The sequence below is a fragment of the Mesocricetus auratus genome, unplaced genomic scaffold (genome assembly GCF_017639785.1).
Source record: "Mesocricetus auratus isolate SY011 unplaced genomic scaffold, BCM_Maur_2.0 Super-Scaffold_15014, whole genome shotgun sequence".
Classification (NCBI taxonomy): domain Eukaryota; kingdom Metazoa; phylum Chordata; class Mammalia; order Rodentia; family Cricetidae; genus Mesocricetus; species Mesocricetus auratus.
Genome location: NW_024429186.1, coordinates 6,941,519 through 6,961,913, shown reverse-complemented (window position 1 = coordinate 6,961,913; position 20,395 = coordinate 6,941,519). Strand labels below are relative to the sequence as shown.

Sequence of the window (20,395 nt, the reverse complement as noted above, 5' to 3'; positions counted from 1 at the left end):
CAAGACTGTTTAAATCATGAACGAACAGCGAGTCCGGGGCTGGGAGGCGGGGCCTGAAGTGGTTGGTAAAGACACAAGGACCTCATCCACACTGCATCTTAGATGTTTCGTCTTTATTTTGATATTTTTGACTTGAGAATCAGACACGTGGAGGCTTAGGACTCATCACTATCGGCTTCACCAGGAAGATAGACACAAGGGCTGCCCCCCAAAACAAGCTGGAGAAGAGCAGAGGCATCTTGGGGAGACCTGAGGACCATTCTGCAGCCTCGGCCACCCATCCGGAGAGCCACACATGGTCCAACAGGCCCTGCCAGCACTCCTAGGCCAGAGGCCCTTCCCCAGGAGTCCCCAGCACATTGACGTCTGGGGACAAGTCCAGGCATCTGTAGGTGAATGAAGGTCTCTCTAGATTTGACCAGGTCCCAGACTGACTCCCAGAATCCCCAAGAGGCAGCTGCCAACGGCAGGCCTACACCTGAGGCAGATCCTAGGTCCCAGGGAGCCCGGTTCACCCCCTGTTCCTTCAGGTCCTAAATGGCTACAGCCTTAGTAGGGATGTGAGGCAGAAGATAAGGAAGGAGCCAATCCCCGGGAGACAAAAGAGGGATCTCAGAGCTAGGCAGTGTTCCCATGGCCCAGAGTGGGGGCTGGTGTGTCAGTCTGGGGAAAGGGACCTCAAAACAGGTCTCCAGCCCCCATACCTCCTCCTGGGGCTCAGCCAGGCCACCACCAAAGCCCTCACACAAGGCGGGAGTCAGTCTGCCTGGCCCTCACCTCCCCAGACAGCCATCCCCCATCCTGACCATCCTTGCTGGCTTCAATTCTTAGGGCCCAAGTGATCCCCCTCAGGCCCCCCACAGCGAGCCTGGGCCTACACCTTTGTGAAGCCGGTGCCTTTACCTGGAAACACACTAGCCACTGATGGTGGCCCGTGAGCTGACACAGGCCAGGGTCACCTTGCCTGAGAATGGAAGAATTAGCATTGGAGTGCAGCTTCAGACTAGGGCCAGGGACACTAAATGCACTCACTGAGATCCAGATGATCTGGGTCTCTTCCACCATGGGGGGCCCCACCCCTGGGACACAGAGGACCATGCCACCTAGAAAGCCTCAAAGGGAGGGGGTGGGACTCTCCTACCACAGCAAGCGGCCCCAGACATCCTAACATGCAGATTCCTACCAGGATCTTCCACCTGCCGCTGTACGGGAGGGGGGATTACGGGAGGGGGGATTGCCTCCTGGGGACCTTAGCTGAAGATGCTATAGGATGAAGGACAGCCCTCTCTGGGAGGGGCAGCGACTCAGGTGCCAGAGCCTGCGGTGGTGCCGGAAGGCTGCTAACCCAGCACCATCGCCGCTGCTCTGCAGACACACGCCCGTCCTCACACATGCTCACATACATGCACATATATGGGCAAACGGTCACACAGAGGTGGAGTGTGGATCACACTAACCAAGGCCAGGACAGGAAGCCAGAAGGCACCCCATGCCCAAGTCTCTGGGTCTCTGTCATCACCATCAGGCTCTCCAGGGGAACACAAATGCTCTGCTCTTGGTGGGCGGAGCCAAGTGACACATGCAGAGCTGCACTGGCCAGTCTGGGCGGGGCGGGGCCCCAGGCCCGGTGCAAGCCTTGGGGGAAGGGGGCCACCCTTGCACAGACTAGATGACAGCACTCTTCTCCCCCTGGAAGGAGGTGCGGGAGGCTGGCCTGGACAGCAGCAGCTCCTTCTCATGCACCAGGCTGTCCAACAGGTCTTCCTGGCGGTAGTTGTGGTAGACCTTCAGGAAAGCCAGGGTGGTGATCGCCAGCCAGGCCAGCCACGAGGCCCACAGACCAAACTGCATGGAAGACAGAGCAGCATCGGTGTGTTATGGGGAGAGGGGGACTCACTGTCCCTGTGCTCTATACCCACCTCCCAGCTGTCGCTCTGCAGGCAAGGGAAGGGCACACTAAGGCAGGAGGCCGGTCATGGGCCTGAGAGCCCATGCACACCCACAGGGGGTTTATTCTCTGCAGTGACTGTTATACCCGGCACCTGCAAGAGCCCAGGTTTGCACAGAGGCTCGGGGTGCTCTGCCGTTCTCAGCTGAGGAGGAGCAGGACCTGGGCAGTGCTCTCTTCCCACCCCGACCCACAGGGACCTAAGGAGTGCCTGTAGACCAGGGAGCCTCTCTAGTCAGGGGGATAAATTGACCTTTAGCTGCTGCTTCCAAACAGCTGAAGGAGAAACAATGTAATCAGCTCCGAGTCTACACTACATCAACACGATTCTCGTTTGAGCGTGCTTGTCCTCAGACTGCCCACGCCTCCGTCTAATTGGTCTAAATTAGTTCTAAAACATCGGAAGCTAAAGTTGCGTGAAGGTCTCTTTGACGGCTTCAGCTCATCTCCGCAAAGAACTTTAGGACTTCCAAGGGCTTTTGGGCAGTGCCAAGCATAGTCTCAGTCCGGCCTTTGACAAACCAGAGCGTCCAGAAGCCAGGCTAGGGCATGGAAGGACACCACGGAGGGCGAAAGCCCCACGTGTGTGGGAAGGGGCAGACGTCCATGCTCAGCCCCACCAAGGTGCCCCTAACCCGCACCACCTGTCTGGGGCACAAATGCAGCCACCCAGGGACAGGAAAATCCTAAAGCTTTCCCAGGGCCCTCAACCAATATGGCCCCATAGTCTAAAAGCCACAGGAAAGGTAGGGCAAGGTGGGGTCGGAAATCTTCCTAGGGCAGGTCCCTCATTTCACCTCGGACACAGCACCAGGTGGCTCAGGGACCCTCCAGCATTGTCTGAACGTTTGGAACCAGACCAGAATCCAAGCCCTGTCCTCCTGGCCACTCCTGACGCTACGCGCCCCACTTTCTGTGCCCCCTGCCCTCTCACGCCTGCCCTCCTCTTCCCTCCCACCCACTCAGCACTTCCCACGCTCTGCCCCTGAGCTGATTCTGCATGTCTGCCCTGACTTCTCTCACTGCCCCACCCCCAACACACGCCCACAAGTCCTGCTCAGAGACCCAGCTCTCCCAGCCCCCCGGGAGGGGGGGGGAGTTCTCCTGCTGCTTCCACAGCCTGCACACACACCCCCACCATGGCCTCACCACATGTGAGTCTGTTTCCTTGCCTGGGATCAAGAGTCCGTCCTGTCTGTTGCGGTCCCCGTCCCCATCCCGCACACAGTCGCTTCTCTTCCCACCCAGAAGCCCCACCTACCTGGGCAATAGCAAACTGGTGGTAGAAGCTGGAGTTGTCCACATTCAGCTCCAAGTTCATGTCCTGGAACCCCTCGCAGCTAAAACAGCATGACAACAAGTGGCTAGTCACTCGAGAGTCCCTGAGCCCAAAGGCAGCGAGCACCAAGCCAGGGAGCAGAGAATACTCCCCCCCCCCACACACACACACAGTGATGTCAACTTAAGACAAGCTAGCCACCTGAGGGAACCTCGACTGAGGAAAACGCTTCTGTAAGACCCGGCTGCAGGCAAGCCTGCAAGACATTTTCTTAATTAGTGAGCAATGGGGGTGGGTCTAGACCAGTGTGGGAGGGGCCATCCCTGGGCTGGTGGTCCTGGGTTCTATAAGAAAGCAGGCTGAGCAAGCCATGGGGAGCAAGCCAGTAAGCAGCACCCTCCATGGCCTCTGCATCAGCTCCTGCCTCCAGGTTCCTGCCCAGCTTGAGCTCCCGGTTTGACTTCCTTTGATGATGGGCTGTGATGTGGAAACATAAGCTGAACAAACCCTTTCCTCCCCAAGTTGCTTTGGCCATGGTGTTTCATCCCAGCAACGGTAGCCCTAAGACAAAGGGAGCAGTCCCCAAAGGTGACTAGAGACAGATGCCTCCACTGGAAGTCCGCTCTGACCCTTCATTGGGTGGAAAAAGACGAGGCTTGGAGGAAGGGGCCCTGAACACAAGAGGCAGCCTCCGCTATCTCATCACTGTCTGTCTGGCACTGGGGGGGGCAGGAGGTCACAGGCTGCTCTGCCTAGTCCCTCAGCTCCCCAGTCTGAGACGGAAGTGGCATCCCCAAGTCACATTGCACAGTGGTCCTGCCTCTGTGCAATGAGGGTGGGCAGCCTCAGACCGCCACTGGCAACAGGAGCTGGAGTCAGCAAGTGAGGCAGGCCATGCCAACTATAAAGTCCTGCCTGACGCCTCTTGGCTCACAAGGACTTTCCATGGGTGATGCCGTAGGCTACCGGGCCAAAGAAGGAGGTGCTTGGTGTCGAGTGGGAGGGCCTTAGGGACAGAGCAACAGGCGGGGGGCACAGGCGGGCAAAGCCTCGGACTCGGAATGGGATTCGAGAGGAAAAGCATCTGGAGACCCAGGTAAGGGTGGGCCAAAGCGGGGCCCAGGCTTACCTGCTTTGCGTAGTGCCTTTCTCGGTGATGGTGTCACACCACATGGTGAAGCCCACACTCACGATGGTGCTGGCAATGAAGACCAGGAAGACCACAAAGGCACTGACCAGCAGGTTCAGGAAGGCGTAGAAGAAGGAGCTGCAGCGGGACCAAGAGGAAGATGCGGAGGGAGCCGCCATTCAGGGACCCACCCCTAGTCGCTCCCCTTGATACAGGGAGGGGACGCATTCCTGGGTTTCCCGGTGAGCACTTGGGGTCCTGATGGGGCTGAATGGGGCTTGAAGGGCCTGCTTCCCTCTCCTCAGCTGCCATCCAGGAAATGTTCCAAAAACTGAGCAGCCATGTTCCCTCACAGACCCAGAGGCAGGGTCTTCCCACCACTGCTGCACCGGGGAGTCAGGGCCGAGCCAAGATCCCCAGGTCATAAGGCCCACGGCCTGGGAGCCAGCACGCACACCGAAAACACAAGACATCCTCAAAAGTCACCCACTCACACATTCACACACACTCATACACATGGGTTTGCGCCCCCTCAAATGCATAGGCCGAAACCCCAAAGCCCGAGGCGTGAGCACCAGGCCCTCTAACCCCTAAGCAGAGAAGGGCACAAGACTCCCCCTCCCTTCTCCTCTACTGCCTGAGGGCCAGCCTGATTCCAAATCACCCGTTAACACAGAGAAAGAGGGCACATGGGAGCTATCACCCTACCATAATCTCCAGGGTCACCCAAACCATGGGTGGTCCATAGCACAGAGCATGATGGTCAATCAAGGAGCCTGTGGTGGGCTTAATACTAGGTCCAGGTCAGTTGTGCTCAGATTCTGAACAAAGTGACAAGCATGCCCTCACAGCGGGGAGCCAACACACGAGCCTCTAAGAAGCGGCTGCCCTGACCTGGCAGCCATGGGCCCTGCCGGCTGATGGGTTTGCTCACCCATGCTGTCATCCCGCAAGCCTCCTTGACCTCACGCCAACTCTGCGCTGGACACGAGGACCAAGGCATAGGAACAGGGTAACCCTGACTACCCAAGATAAACAAGCTAAGAGTAACTCAGGTCACGTCAGTCACCAACCCTCCGCTGGCGACTCCCAGCTGTCAACAGGTGGAACCACCTGATGTCCCCCGGGGTCACATGGGGCTTCCTGTGAAGGACACACAGTGTTGATGACTAACAGGCGGCTGGCAGCAACATACCCCAGGCGTGAGCTGTGATCAGGTGGTCACAGCATCAAGGGCAGGCAAGGAGTGAGGACACCCTGCCATGGCTACCAACCCAGGGCTCCGAAGACTGTGCCAGTGGGCAAAGGCCTCCGTGGTGTCTCTGCTGCCTGAAAGCAGCTCTGTGCATCGCCCGCTTACCCTGGGCTCATTCGCTGCGCCCGTCCCTGGATCCTCCCGGCACACGTGGCCATCCTTGGTCCCGCCCACCTGACACCTATACTGTGTGCCTTTCTAGCTGCCCCCATCCTTGCCCAAAGGCTGACCCAGGAACCAAGGCAGGACCTGATGTGCACTGCTCTTGTGTGGCTACAGCGGGGACTCGGTGCCTTCCTCTCCCAGCGTGAATCAGAGCAAAGACTCGACACACTTTGTTCCAGGTTAGGATGAAGACATGGAAAGGGGAACTTAGCTTCCAGGCTGCCTCAGGCTAGCAATGTCCCTGCAAAAATGCCCGGTCTTTTCCACAGGATTCCTAGGTCCCCCCTGTCCAGGAGTGGTGACAAAGACATTGTGGTCCTGTGATGGCTAGGTGTGTGTGTGTGTGTGTGTGTGTGATTTTTGCTGTTTTTGTCAACTTGACCCAAGCTATGGTCATCTGGAAAGAGGGAACCTCAACTGAGAAAATGGCTCCACCCAATTGGCCAGTGGGCAAATCTATGGGGCATTTTCTCGATTAATGATGGATACGGGAATCCCAGCCTACTCTGGGAAGGGCCCTCTTTGGGTAGGTGGTCCTGGGTTGTGTAAGAAGCAGGTGGTGCATGCCATGGGTAACAGATCATTAAGTAGCGCTCTGCCATGGCCCTTGCTTCAGTCTCTGCCCCCCTGCTCCTATCTCCCTGCGTGATGGATGAACTAAAGGCTGTGAAATGAAATGAACCTGTTCCTCTGAGCCTCACTTCTCCCCCTCAGGTGGGCACTAGGAGCCCCCTCCCATAGATCACTGTGGGGACTGGGGGAGCTCGTGTGGGTGAAGGACGTGCACTCTGGGGTTCTCACTGACCGCCCCATACTGACCCAGGACAGACCTGGACTGGGCTGGGCTGAGAGGGACCCACTGCCCTCCCAGAGCCTCAGTGAGCTCACCTGCATCTGTACCCAGGCATAGAGTTGATATTTCTGCCGGGAACTTAGGGTATACACGGTGAGGAACTAGACAACTGGAGACTGGAGCTGGGGTACTTCCATGCCCACCCACAAAGAGACAAGGACACCTCAGCCCATGGAACCCTCCTCTCCAGTAGCCTGTGAGTAGGGGATGTCAGGTGCTCACGCCATGTGGCTGTGCTGCCCCACACACACACACCAAGGAAAACGAGGTGACCAAGGGCAAGTCCCCAGAGGCAGAAGCAAGGACATAGGCCTGTCCATGCACAGAAATCCACTTCATGGGATAGTGGAGAACTGAGGACTTCGGGCCCCTCCCGGGGAACCTCTGTCCCTCCCCCCACTGGACAGCCGCTTGTCATCTTCCCAAGGTCCCTGTTCATCATCATTAGCGTCCTCAGAGCCTGACATTCCTAACTTCCCTGATCGAGCATCCCAACCGTTGCCTCCTTGCTGAGGGTTGAGCTGGCCGTGGCGCAGACAGCAAGGTGGGAGCACAGCCCAGCGTCACATCAGGTCTGTCTCAGAGGCAGCGGGCAGAGTTCTGCGATCCCCACATAGGGCAGGGCATGCCACCTTGCAGCGCCTGGCTCGCCCATGTCCCTGAAGCGGGACTAGCACAGCAGATCTGAGACACAGGCGCTCTGAGCCCAGCCCACCACACTGGGTCACCACCAGCCAGAAGTCTCTAGCTCTTCTGTGCTTTCATTTTCTGGGTTTTTGCTTTTTGATGTAACATGCTGGACCTTCTAGATCTCTGAAGAACTTGATGTGCCCAAAGCCACAGCTGGATCCCGTTTCCTAGATTTAGAATGTCCCCCTTCCCTGTCCCTGAACACACTCACCCAAGGACAGGACCACACGGGCAGCGGGTGGAAAGGCACAGCGCACACAGGGTTAACCCGTCTTCCTCTCACTGCATCTCAGTGTGACCAGCCTTGGATGTGCTGTCTCCATGGCGACAGCTATCCTGGGAAGCCCTGGGAGCAATTTGAAGGCTGAGCGACAGGTGCGAGCAGGCAGATGGGTTACGTTAAGTCAGTGCTCCCTGGCCCGTCACTCACTGACTGCTACCAACCCCAGCTCAACGGGGCTGCTCTTGTACAAAACTTGGGGAACATAGCTCACCTGGGCCCTCCCATCTCCCTCAGGGCGCATCCCTGAAACCACAGGTGCCAGGGGCCATTCACTGGAACGGTACACCACCCTCTGCAATGCGGTTCTGGACCCTGCTCTCTACACCCCTATGTCTGAGCAGCCTGAGCCTGCTTGGCATGGCAAACATACCCTATATAAGGAAAGGCCGGTTCCATCGCCACGGCACGTGACCCATATGCTCAGTACCAACCAAGAGAGTCCCTGAAGAGGCTACAGGGCAACACTCCAACTCCATACTGACCAGGATGTGCCTTGGAGACCTCTGGAGCTGGCACCTAATCTCAGAATCAGAGAGTGCCTGGAACATAACCAGACAGGCCCTCTAAATGCAGGGGCTGGCAAGCCTGGTGTCTGTCCTCCACAGGCTGGATATTCAGTGGCCCCACAAGCCACCGTCTGCCACATGAGCTCACTGTAAATGCCTGTCCGGCCTCCTTAAGTCTCTTGTGTCCCCTTCAATGGCCTGCTACTACAGTCTGACTGGCAATTTTGCTTGAATCACAGTGCTCTCTCTCCCCACAGGGCACCTTATCCACCGCTAGCATCTGCAGACCCAACCTCCCCAGGGGCGCTGAAGAGCTGACTCAACTCTTGGCCAAGTCATGAGTCTACAATCATAACAGGCGCAGCATCGTGGCCACAAAATTGCAAGCCTTGTGGTCCAGACATTTTTCTGTCCCTCTCCATTATGTGGGGGCACCCCCGGGCTCTGTGCCTTGCCTGAGGACAGACTGAAAAGGTGTCTCATCCCCTGCTTGTGATGGGTATACGTGGCCTGGGGTGGGTCACCAGAGCTGTGCCCCTAGACCCACAAGGACTCTATTGAGCACTGACAGCACAGTTGGCTGACTGCCACCTAGACTGTACAGGGGACAGGAGGAAGGACAGCAGCCAGACAGCCACATGACCCTTGCCGATAAGTCTGGTAGTCAAGCAGGATTATATATGTCAGGCGTTTCTGAGAAGACAAGACTAGACACAGTCATGCTAGTCTACAGAAGCCTGGACATAAGTCATGCAAGGTTAAAAACAGGGAAGCACCAAGAACAGAAGCAGAGGATAAGGAACCCAATTGTTCCCCAAGAGGGAGTGTGAACTGTCCAGACCTGACCTCTGGTGTGGGCCAAGCCCATGCGAGCTCTCTCCAAGTCACCTACAGTCTCCTAAATCCTGCCATAGGCCTCAGCTAACTGTGTGACAAAGGCCGCGGGACCCGTTTGTACACCAGTCAGCCTGAAGCATTCCTCGGGAAGGCAAGTACGACAAAGGAGCCCTGCATAGCTGGAAACTCCAAGCCCCACGCTTGTGATGGGCTTGCGGTGGGCGCTTCACTAGGCAGATGAACACCTACCGTGACAAAAGGAAGAAGCGGGTGAGCCAGGGTCTACAGCCGAACCTGCAGGCTTGGGGCTCTCCATGTCCTCACTCAGCCTCTGGTGGTCCTACACACACACACACACACACACACACACACACACACACACACTCACTGGGTTTCTCTAGAGAGCTGCCCTCTGCGCCACCTGCAGGCTTGGGGCTCTCCGTGTCCTCATCCCAGCCTCTGGTGGTCACATGCACACACACACACACACACACACACACACACACACACACACACACACACACCACTCACTGGGTTCTCTCCAGAGAGCTGCCCTCCATGCCACCTGCAAGCTTGGTGCTCTCCGTGTCCTCATCTCAGCCTCTGGTGGTCACACACACACACACACACACACACACACACACACACACACACCACTCACTGGGTTCTCTCCAGAGAGCTGCCCTCCGCTCCGCCTGGCTAGACCATGTGCCCCATGAGGCTGCTCTCTTACACGGAAGCCCAGAAGGACAGAGGTTGCATCTGAGCCATCAAGTCATGGCCCTATCTTTCCACCAGCCAGTGCCGTGTCTCCTGTCCCAGGGTCCTACCACCTGCTCCAGTCTGCACACAGTGAGGTGGCTCCCAGTTTGGTGACGAGCACTCTCAAGCTCATCTGGACAGTGGAAGACTGAGCGCCAACCAGGGGTCTTGAAGAGGGTCAGGGCTCTGTCCTCCAGCAGGCACGGCCTCACCCTAGACCGAACCCCAGCCTCACGAACAGGGGTTTGGTCCTTATCATGTGGCGGCTCCTAGGACCGTCCCTGGCTTCCCATAGACTCCCGTGGAAAACCTCAGCAGAGTGAGTTGAACTCTATCGCCTCAAAGCTACATCCGAGTCCTAACCTTGGTACCTGTGGACATGGCTGCCTCAGGAGGAGCAAGGGACAGAAACAGGCAAGAGGCTATTCGGGAACACTGGAATGACCCAGCCCAAAGCTAAGGAACACACAGGGAGCTGGGGCCACCGGGAGTAGAAGTGTAGGAAGGGCTTCCACAGACCAACTCTCGGGACACTTTGATTCTAGACTTTCAGCCTCTGGTATGGTGAGAATGTAACTGTTTCAAGTTCCTCACCCCTGGTACTAGCAAGAGTGCCCCTCACCCAACCTCCTGCACCCCCACAATCATCCTCAGACCCCTGTGCTCACCAACCACCTCCCTGCAAGGGTTGGGGAGCTATTAAAAACATGTGTGAGGTGGAACACAGGTTGAGGGGGGCTGGATCTGGGGATTCCCTCTCCATGCAGAAGCACCGTCACTCCAGGACCCAAGAAGCCTGGGGCAGGGCAAGGGTGGGCGAGGGTGGGCGAGGGTGATCGAGGGTGGGTGAGGGTGGGCTCTTGGTTGCTGCTGGCTGGGGACACCAGGTAAAGCACATTCCACTGGCTCCAGCAGAGTGACAAAGCAGGAAAGGGTGAAGAAAATCTGGAGGCACTGAGACCACCCACATCCCTCCCTCTCTCTCTCCCTCTCTGTCTCTCTCTCTCTCTCTCTCTCTCTCTCTCTCTCTCTCTCTCTCTCTCTCTACACACACACACACACACACACACACACACACACACAGTACATGCCTTCAGCCAAGGCCACAGTGTCAGATGTGAGCTTATGGAACTTCCCAGACACCCTCTGTTATCTTTTTCCAACACGGGGTGGCCCCTTTTCCCAAAGTGTGGTCCCTTCCCCCTTTCACAGGAGAGAGGTGTAGGCCCAAGGCTGTTGCAAGTGGCCCCAGGTTCCCAAGGAGTGTGGCCTAGTTGAGTCGGAGAGCCCAGGCCTGCGGCCATGACAGTGCAACCTCTGTACCCCAAGGGGTCAGAACCCGGAAGCTGGACTCTGGGAACAGAAGGAGATCATGAGGGTTGGACAGATGGCCTCATGGCCCCTGGGCCTGTGTGAAGACAAAGGGTAGTCTGCTTGAAAGTGGTGAGGCTGCAGATTGACACTTGCAGGCCTGCCTCTGCAGCAGGGGAGGTGGAGGCACTCATGCCCCTGGGAGAGGAGGACCTGGCGGGAAGCCAGGAAGTGCGTGAGTGCTGCATGTGTCTGTGCTGGGCTGCTCACAGGCCTCCACTTACCCCTCATGTCCCTTGCAGAGGAAGAAGAGCGTGCGCCATGCGTGCGCTGCGGCCAGCAGCAGCGACAGGAGGCTGGCGAGCAAGCTGAAGCGGCAGGCGGCCGGCGGGCCCCACTCCTGCACGGTGAAGCGCGGCCGCCCTTGCATCGTCAGGTTGGCGCTCAGCCACATACCCTCGGTAAAGAGCAGGCAGCGGCCGCGGAAGTCGTGGCCGTTCTCGGACAGCGGCACCACCACCACGAAGCTGAACAGGAAGGCCAGAAAGTAGCAGACGCACTGCGCGAAGAGAAAATTGTTGAGTGCCATGGCGGTGCCAGGAGGAGAGGGGCGACCGGAGAGACCGCGGGCGGGGAATGCGGCCGCGCCAGGAGCCGGGCCGCGAGTCCCCGGCACCGCACAGGCCTGGCCCGAACCGCGTGGGAGGCTGCGCAGTGACGGCGCCCGCGGGTCTCTCGCGTTGCGCGCAGACGCGTGCGCACCGGCCGGGCGTGGGGCGCGCCTGCGGTCAGCACCGCGGACAGATCCCGCTGCGGTGCGGGTTAGACTGGCTGGCTGCAAGCCACGCTGGAAAGGCCAGACTGCCTTCTTAAAAGAGATGTGCCATGGGAACCTGGCAGGGGCACCAGCATCTCTAACTCGGCTTGGGGAGAGAGACCCGACTCTGTCAGTAAGGGTACCAGGAGTTAGTAGCTAAGGAGAAAGATGGAGATGAATTTGCAGTGCAGACTGTGGTGACTCCTTTGCCAAGGCCTTTGTGAGGAGTATGGAGGAGGGAGGCAGAGAGTGAAGGAGTCAGGTCGATAGGGATGGAGACAGAAAGCAGGGATGGTCCAGGCATCCCTGGGCTGGAGCCGGCCTGTGAGCTGTTTGTACTCTGAGAGCCATGCCCTCAACCCTACACAGTGGGGCCCTCCAGCCTGTGTTTGTAAGATAAATAATGGTTGCCCTGGGCACCTCATTAAGACCTCTTTGCTGAGATGGAACTGCTGGTGCATTAATTAATAGAATTAATGACTTTTCTAGTTTCCCTTAAGACCAAGTAACCGTTAGTCCAATTCCCAGAATGATCAAGCCCTGGAGCCCTCCTTCTGGATATAGATTACATCAGCATTTTTTTCTTCTTGGCTGCAGGCACTAAAAACTCTTTTTGTTTTACTGCTGAAATAATATGCACCTGTTTTTTTTCGTTTCAACAAATATGTGTAATATTTATAATGTAAAGACAGCAAGTTCCCTCCTCTTCCCTCCACCCTGTCACTCCATCACCACTGGTGACAATTTAAAGTCTATTTATCCCAGACATTTTGCAAATAAGCATGAACAATTTTGAAAAAAAAAAGCTTCACACTATACTGTGACTGCAGGTGATTCATTCACCCAACAATGTGCAGTAGGCATTGCTCCCCGTCTGCACAAGCAGGTCTGTGGTAGTCTGTGTAGGTAACTGTGTAACACTCTATAATAACGACTGGAGTGTGTGTGACTATCCAGAGTGGGGGATTGAAAGTCTCCAGTGTTTGCTGCTTCTGCCTCTGCCGTGTAACATCCTGGTGTCTGTGTTTGTGTGGCCGTGCAGGCAGCACACGGCCTTTAAGAAAGTCTTAGAAGAGGAATAGCTGGGTCATGAGGTGTGAGCATTTGAAGTGGTGTTGGCAGGAATCGCTCATCTCCGACACTATTGTAGTCCACCCACATTGTAGACCCTGCTCCCAAGCAGGGCTTTCCACTCCATCGGTCTTACCTGGGAAAGATGACTCGCCGATTGTAAGTCACCAGGAGGTCAAACATCTCCTACACTCATTGTCATTTGCTATCCTCCTCTACCCATAGAAAACTTGTTTTACAATCTCTTGAGTACGTATAGGAGAGGCCAGACAAAGGTCTGTAGCAGCTACCCTGTCCTCGGAGAGTTCATTCCGGGTTTCTTCCACTGCCACGTCCCTCGATCCAAACCAAACGTAACGGTGGGGGAGTTCAGCCTGCCCCAACCTGAACACACGTGGAAATCCTATCCATCCGTAAGTCCTTGAAGGCTTTAACCAAAATAAAAAAGACCCTGGCAACTGAGTATCAGAGGGGTGATTAAATGTCAGCATCTGAAGCAGACAGACTCTGACACTTATGTATGAATTCCATTTAAACTTTAAAAAAAATCAGGTACTGGGGAGATGGCCAGGAGTTAAGAGCACTGGCTGCTCTTCCAGAGGACTAGATTCGATTCCCAGCACCCACTGGGGATTGGTGGAGCACAGCCAATGGTGGAGCACAGGCATCTGTAAGCCCAGTTCCAGGGCAGATCAGGAGTCCTCCTGTAGCCTCTTCGAGCACAAGGCAGACATGCAAACATTGCACAGACAAAGGTTCAGGCAAAACGCACATGCACGTAAAAAGAATGAAATTTTGATTTCAGCTTTAAAAAGAAATCAGAGATCCCCTCAGTATTTGTATCAGGCCAGATTCTCCAGAGAAATGGAACCAACAGATCAGAGGGTGCATCTATGCACAAATTGTGCAGTCTGACGCCAGTGTACGGGTGTCCTGTTTCGACAGAGACAGAGACAGGGCAGGAATGCTACTTTAGGATTTATGTCACATGGCTGTGAAGACTGACAAGCTCGCAACTTACAGAGTTGGCTGTCGAACTGGGGACCAAGATGAGAGGGGATACTTTGGCTCAAGTTCAAGGCCATTCTGATTCGGAATTCCCTGTCACCCCAAGTAGACCAGGCTTGTTCTCTACAGGCCTCTAACTGACAAAGAGGACCACTCACGGCATGGAAGGAAAGCAGCGTTGCTCCATTGATTTCAATGCTAATTTTATCCCCATGAAAACTTCCAGAATAATGTTTAGCCACATATAACCCATAAAATGAGCCATCATACTACTGGAATAGTTTCAACCTATAGAAACTATGGGAAACCTTACGATTCTTTTTTTTTCTTTTTGAGATAGGGTATCTTTATATTTCCCTAAATGACCTGAAACTCATTATGAAGACAAAGTTGGTCTTGAACTTATAGTAATCTGTAGATGGAAGTTTCTGTCCAGCCCGGTCCAGTAGAAATGTAGTCCCAACACACACACACACACACACACACACACACACACACACACACACACACACACTATTATAATTATAAACTGTTTGGCTGATGGCTCAGGCTTCTTATTGGCTAGTTCTCTCTTAATTATTAACCCATTTCTATTAATCTGTGTATCTTCACGTGGTCTTGGCTTACCAGTGATGCCCAGACCTCTGGCTTCCTTGGCAAGTACGTGCCATCTCCCTGACTCTGCCTCCTACCTTTTTCTATGCCTGTTTTGACTTCCTGTTTGTCTATTGACCAAAACAGCTTTGTTCATCAACCAATAAGAGGAACATATATTCACAGCATATGGAAGAACATCCCCCATCATCTCCTCTTTTCTGTCTAAATAAAAAGGAAAATTTTTAATTTAACATAATAAAATTATGTATAACAAAACAGTTATCAAGCAAGAACTATAGTTAACATTTGGCAAAATTTTAAGAGAAATATTCTATCATCTAGCTTATCTTTGTGAGTGTAAAGTTTTATATGTAACTTATCTTTTATCATAACTAAGGAAAACCATAACCATAACTATCTGTCTTCAACTCCATCAAAGACCCCAAAAGGATAATATATAAACTCTAAAAGTGACAGAGACATCTCTTTGCCTGGACAGTCACCCAGATTTTCTCTGTAATATTGGGGCATCCATCTTCAGCCCATAGGCTATAGTGTCAGGCAGACTTTTTAATGAAATAGGAAATTTGAAGATCTGTTTTGTCTTGTATTGGCAAAGTTTTTCAGTTGCCTTCTTTTGTAAAGCAGGAACCCTGATGGACCATTCTGTCTCTTGGCAAGCTCAGCAGTCACATTTCTTTGTAACCTGCTTCTCCAGTTTGGACTCCATGATGTCAAGCAGTCCAGGCAAGAGCAGTTTCTTGTCCAAAAGACTATCCCTGCCATGCTGAAGGCAAACTCCATAAGAGTTTCTTTGATGCTCATCTTTCTCTCTGATGTAATTGGTGTTTGCCAGGAGCAGTTGTGTCTCATTGTCATGAAAAACCCTAATAAACCATGTTAAATGCCATATTCTGTAGGTCTTTGAAAGGTTTTGAGGAATGCCTATCCACTTGAGATATATGCTTGTATATCTAGAAAACCTAATTAACATAAGTTTTGACTATTATAGGTGACTACAATCTGTGTTTAATTATACATTACATTTTAAAATGAGCTGTATAGACATAATACCTAAACTAGAGTAAAAATATACATATAACAAAATTGACCTTAAATTTGTATCAATAAGCCAAAATCTACACCAGTGTAAAGTATTCATTTCTATATCACATCATCTGCAGAGACTCTAAGGTGTGGCCATGGCTGACCCTGCTCTCTGATCTCTCAGCATTTTCCTCTTTATCTGACTCTGGGTTTGTATTACTTAGACCAATTAAGAACTCCATTTACAAAAATCCACCTGCCTCTGCTTCCTGAGTGCTCTGCTTAAAGATGTAGTACCACCACACCCAGCCCTCACAATTCAGTTTTAAAAGCCAATATTACATTGCCTGAACTCTGTGGGAAATAAAGCAATAATGAATTACATTTACAAATATTGATGCCTATCTATCTAAAACAAAAACAGTTCATTGAATTCAACTCAATGTGTTAATAAGAAAATATGGATAAGTAAAATGTACCCTACAAATGCACGAGGAGCTGAGTTGTAGGAGGCTTGTTAACGAGTAAAGGGAACAGCCTACATTCTGGGTCTTCTGGGCCGAGGCACATCTGAAAGCTATTGCCTAACACTGAGTAACCCTTTCCAGTTCTTCAGCTCTGTGTAAAAACAGAAGGAAACTACCAGAATCTGACAGTGTGTCTCTTAGACATCCAGTTTGTACCTGTTCAGATAAAAGACAAGACAAGAATGCTCATTGTCACAGCTATTGCTGACCATTTGTTTGATGGTTCTATCTAGTGAACAGAAAATAAGATTCATAGTGTCTCCATGGAAACGAGTGAAATCATCCTTATTGGAAGATAATGTGACTTTACACCAAGAACTCTCAATACAATAATTAGAATTTCCAAGAAGACTTTGTAAGATGCTTGGTTACAAGACAAACACACAAAATTCAGTCGCCTTTCTCCAAATGAGCGAGGGAGTCGGGTTTCCTGGGAAACAGACCCAGGGCCACAGGCGGCAAGAGTGGTGGTGGTGGTGCCTGGTGCAGGCCTGGCCGGAGGATCCATTGTGAGGTAGCTGTGACAGTCACACTCCTTTCTCTTTGGCCCTTCCCTGTCTCCAGCCTGTGGTTCTGAAAGTAGCTCGGGTCCAGGAAGGAGACGTCGCAATGTCTGAGCTCAGAATCATCCAGTTTCTCCTGTAAAAGGAGGGCAGAGGGACAATACCCATGTTTCCTCCAGAGATGCTGCTGGGCCGACCCTCCCCAGCACTCTCTGTGAGTTCCCAGATTCTGGCTCCTTGGGGTACCTGTGCCCACTCTGTACCTAAGAATTGAGTGCTCCCATCCCGCACCTACAGGGGGCGCCATTGGGCTTCCCGGTGATGCAGCCACACAGTCTGGCCAGCAGAGTCTCTCTCTCTGCAGCCACCCTCTTAGGACACAGACCTCAGCTGAATGTTCCAGAGTCATTGCACATCCCCGTGTCTCAGCCGTCGGCCCCTCCTCCCCAGTCTGCCTGGGTCATTCTAACACTTCTACCTCCCATAGGGTAGAGTCTGTTTCCCAAGGCCCTCAGAGATAGTAATGTGCATTTTCCCTTGTTACCACAACAAACTACACCACACTGAGAATGTTAGACAACGCAGACTTATTCCCTGACACTCTGGAGGCACAGAATTGAGACTCGGGTTGTGCCTCCCTTTTGGGGATTTTAGGAGAGGATTTTCCTCACCTTTCCCAATTTCTAGATGCTTGGTTCCTGACCCTCTAGTTCCATCTTCAAAGTCAGCCATGCCTGCCCAGGTTCCTCTCAGGATCCACCTCGGTGGTCCTCTACAGGTTTGAACAGGTGGCCCGTGCTGACATTAGGTCCGCCAGGGTGTCTCTCCACCCTCAAGGTCCCTAGGTTTCCTTATAGAGTCAGGCAAGTGCTCTCCTGCTATACCCCACCCTTAACTGTCTCAGAGCCCTTACTGCAGCCACAGCTACAGGGCCCCCCTACAGTTTGGGTATGAAGTGTCCCCCAAAGGCTCGTTACGGAAGGCTTGGCTCTAAAGTGGTGGAGTCAGCCACTGAGAGGCATTTGGGAGCTCTGTACCCTCAAGGCTATGCCTTTGTGGCATCAGAGCAGCCGTGACCAAGTGTAGATGCCTCTCCCAAGACTGATTCTGCTAGCATCCTCACATGGGAAGTGAGGCTCCAAGTCCTCCCCCAAAGACAGGCAAGTTACTAACAATTCTTCAGTGGTGTAGCTGCCCATAACTTGTCTGTAATCCACTAAGTAGACCAAATTAAACTCATTGCTTCATCAAGCTACACTTGGGCAAACCATTTCTTCGGTCTGTTGCCCTCTGGGATAAATATAAATAGACTCCCCAAGAAAAGCCGCACAACACTTGGCACCCAATGGGGATTGACAGAACCAAATACGAGTTTGGAAGGAGCCGTCTCACTGACCCTGCTGTGAGTGGTAAGACCTGTAACTAAAGCTAAACTGTCAAGGGCTAATCACTCAGGGGAAGGGGCGTGGTCATCCTTCCCTCTGTGACGTGGAATGACATGCTTTCTTGCTGTCATGGCAGTAGCACTGTCCTTGCTGTGGGTGATGGGACGTGATATTGTACCTCCATCTGCAGGAACAATATCCAGGACGAGGAACTCTGGGGCGGTCATCTTCCGTGTGTCATGGAGTGGCATGTTAGTGTGGGGCATTCCCTAAACGCCTAACTGGTATAGGACAGGACAGTACGTAAGCAGGCTGTGATGGCAGCTATGTGGTCCTGATGGACAGGAAGACATGGGACCGAGGCTTAGACACCTGCCCGGAAGGAGCTCACCTACACAGGGGAGGAGGGCGTGTGGACGGGCGGCATCCTCCACCTTCACCTCTGACTCGGCAGGAAAAGTGGGAAAGGAGCCAGGAGAGGGCAAGGGGAAGCATGAAGGCACCTTCAAGTCTGACCTTTAACGACAAAGAAGAGGAGATCCATGACTGAGCATGCTGTCGGGGGCCTTAATAATGCCCCGTGCAGGGAACGTCATAATCAGGGGATACTTGCCTGTGAACCTCATGCACCAGGAAAGACTTTTAAATGAAAAACGAAAGAACATGTGAAAATCTGCAGAACATGTGGGTGGACTGGAGAGAGACGCTGGCTGCCTGACCCACAGCAATACAAAGAAATAAGTCTCTGGCGAATTAGTCCATACCAGCCACCAGGCGCATTTGACCACCACCAGCTAAAGTCCCTATCAATGTCAGGAACTGGACTATCAAACATTAAAATGGCAACTGTCTTTTATCCCTGATGTAGTAACGGCTGTGTCTCATCCCATTTGAGAGTGTCACTCTGCCACCAGTGAGTTGACCACCAGCATGATCCAATTCCACAAACATTAGTCAAGTGTTTCCCTACGAACCCAATTTGGGATGCTGCCATAAAGCAGACTGTATCATGGGGGCACTGGGGGGAGCGACAGTCACCAGAAACATTGGGATGGGCTGAGGGAGACATACTACACAGACACGGGCGACTGAGACCAGCCAATGTCACGGGAACAAGGCAAGGGGGTAGATTTCTGCACCCTGCATTAATCAGGGGTTAAATGCGGCTTCATCCAATGCTCTCCTCATGAGGAGCAGCCGTGGACTTGACTGGAATCGTGTTAACCAAACGTCAGGCAACTGCAGCCCAGTCAGACAGTCACTTCACTGTGACTCCCACACTCAGACTCACAAGCATGAACTTTGTATGTTCCAGTGTCTGGTGTGCCCAGCGAAATCCGTGAAGGAAGACAAGTCACAGGACCACTCTGCAAAGTCACATGAGGGTGACCCTGCCACACAAGACACAGAACCAAGAGCCGTGAAGTAAGGGACAAAGAGAAGAGGCTGCACGAACTTCTGAGCCCTCTGTGGGAGAATGGAAAGAGAATGATTAGAAGGGAAGGACGAACAATAGGCAGAGAGAAAACACTTGCGCTTGTCTGAGCAGGCGGCTCCATCACTGGAGTGTGCAGTGTGTTCTGCAAGCTGATAAGGCAGAGGAACAAGTGTGCTTCCTGGAATACAAAAGGCATCTGTTCCTGTTCAAATCGAGATGCGCGCACAAAAGCCACTATCCCGTCCGCCCCCAGCCTGAGGAAGCTGGGGTTCTTAGGCATGGCCAGGAAGATGGTCTAGAGATGAAATGACAGTCTGGGTGAAACGCCATTCCTTGACCTGGCTGAGCCTCTCCCAGGGGCCATCATGCCAGTGCGAGCTCCACTGTAGAAACATATGAGTACTGACATCTATTCCATTTGTTGTAAACGGTAACAGAAACTGCTGTCCTGTTCCAGAACCAGGAGGCTGGAGAGGTCCTGGCCATCTTTAGGATGGGAAAGCATGCAGTCAGACCTCTGGGAGTCAGCACGGAGGACCATCTGTCACAAAGCTAAATATAAAGTGCCAAGGTGATGGGTACAGGCATCACCTTGTAGAGTGACATCACAAAGGTTGTATATTAACGTCCTCTGTAGTGAATGCCTGTCCAGCAGTGCATGGACGGACAGACGGACGCTGCTCTGCTGGTTCCTCGACTCGGGACTTGAGGAGCACCTGGCTGGAGAGGGCTCTGCTGCTACAACAGGAGACATGGGCGGGGAATCTAAACAACAGAAACTTGGTTTTCACAGTTCTCGATGCTATGAAGTCCAGTGCTGAACAGCCACCTCTGGTGCAAGCCTCCTGGCACACGACACTATGGAAAGGTATCCACATGCCAAGAGAGACAAAATAAACACATAGGGACGCAAGAATTAGAGACAGAGAGATGTTTTTGCTGGAAAAATCTGTAAAAACTTACTTATACCATTTGCCCTTGTCT

The 20,395-nt window shown here is 53.1% G+C and overlaps 2 protein-coding genes across 2 annotated transcripts in view; both read right to left on the bottom strand.

Annotated features, from left to right (window-relative positions):
• Positions 1-98: 98 nt before the first annotated feature.
• Positions 99-11,737, bottom strand: Tmem179 (transmembrane protein 179). The gene is made up of 4 exons (XM_005068312.4): positions 11,303-11,737; positions 4,357-4,494; positions 3,210-3,288; positions 99-1,845 (listed from the first exon to the last, which is right to left on the bottom strand). Exons 1-4 carry the CDS (start codon positions 11,605-11,607, stop codon positions 1,666-1,668), a joined length of 702 nt encoding a protein of 233 aa, XP_005068369.1. The 5' UTR covers positions 11,608-11,737; the 3' UTR covers positions 99-1,665.
• Positions 11,738-15,520: 3,783 nt separating this feature from the next.
• The window catches only part of LOC121139541, a 33,541-nt gene continuing 28,666 nt past the window's right edge, over positions 15,521-20,395 (bottom strand). The window contains exons 3-5 of the mRNA XM_040743398.1: positions 19,265-19,613; positions 18,369-18,489; positions 15,521-16,724 (exon numbers count right to left, since the gene is read on the bottom strand). Of these exons, the coding sequence (XP_040599332.1) occupies positions 16,476-16,724; positions 18,369-18,489; positions 19,265-19,613 (719 nt within the window). The 3' untranslated portion in view covers positions 15,521-16,475. The remainder of the gene's footprint in view (positions 16,725-18,368; positions 18,490-19,264; positions 19,614-20,395) is intronic.

Bases quoted from the DNA above. Each gene is read 5' to 3' on its own strand.
- Tmem179 (XM_005068312.4), bottom strand. From the start codon at position 11,607: ATGGCACTCAACAATTTTCTCTTCGCGCAGTGCGTCTGCTACTTTCTG. The intron at 4,495-11,302 runs GTAAGTGGAGGC...GTCCCGCTGCAG, and splicing joins CTCTGCAAGGGACATGAGGG to CTCCTTCTTCTACGCCTTCC. The intron at 1,846-3,209 runs GTAGGTGGGGCT...TCTTCCATGCAG, and splicing joins ACCAGTTTGCTATTGCCCAG to TTTGGTCTGTGGGCCTCGTG.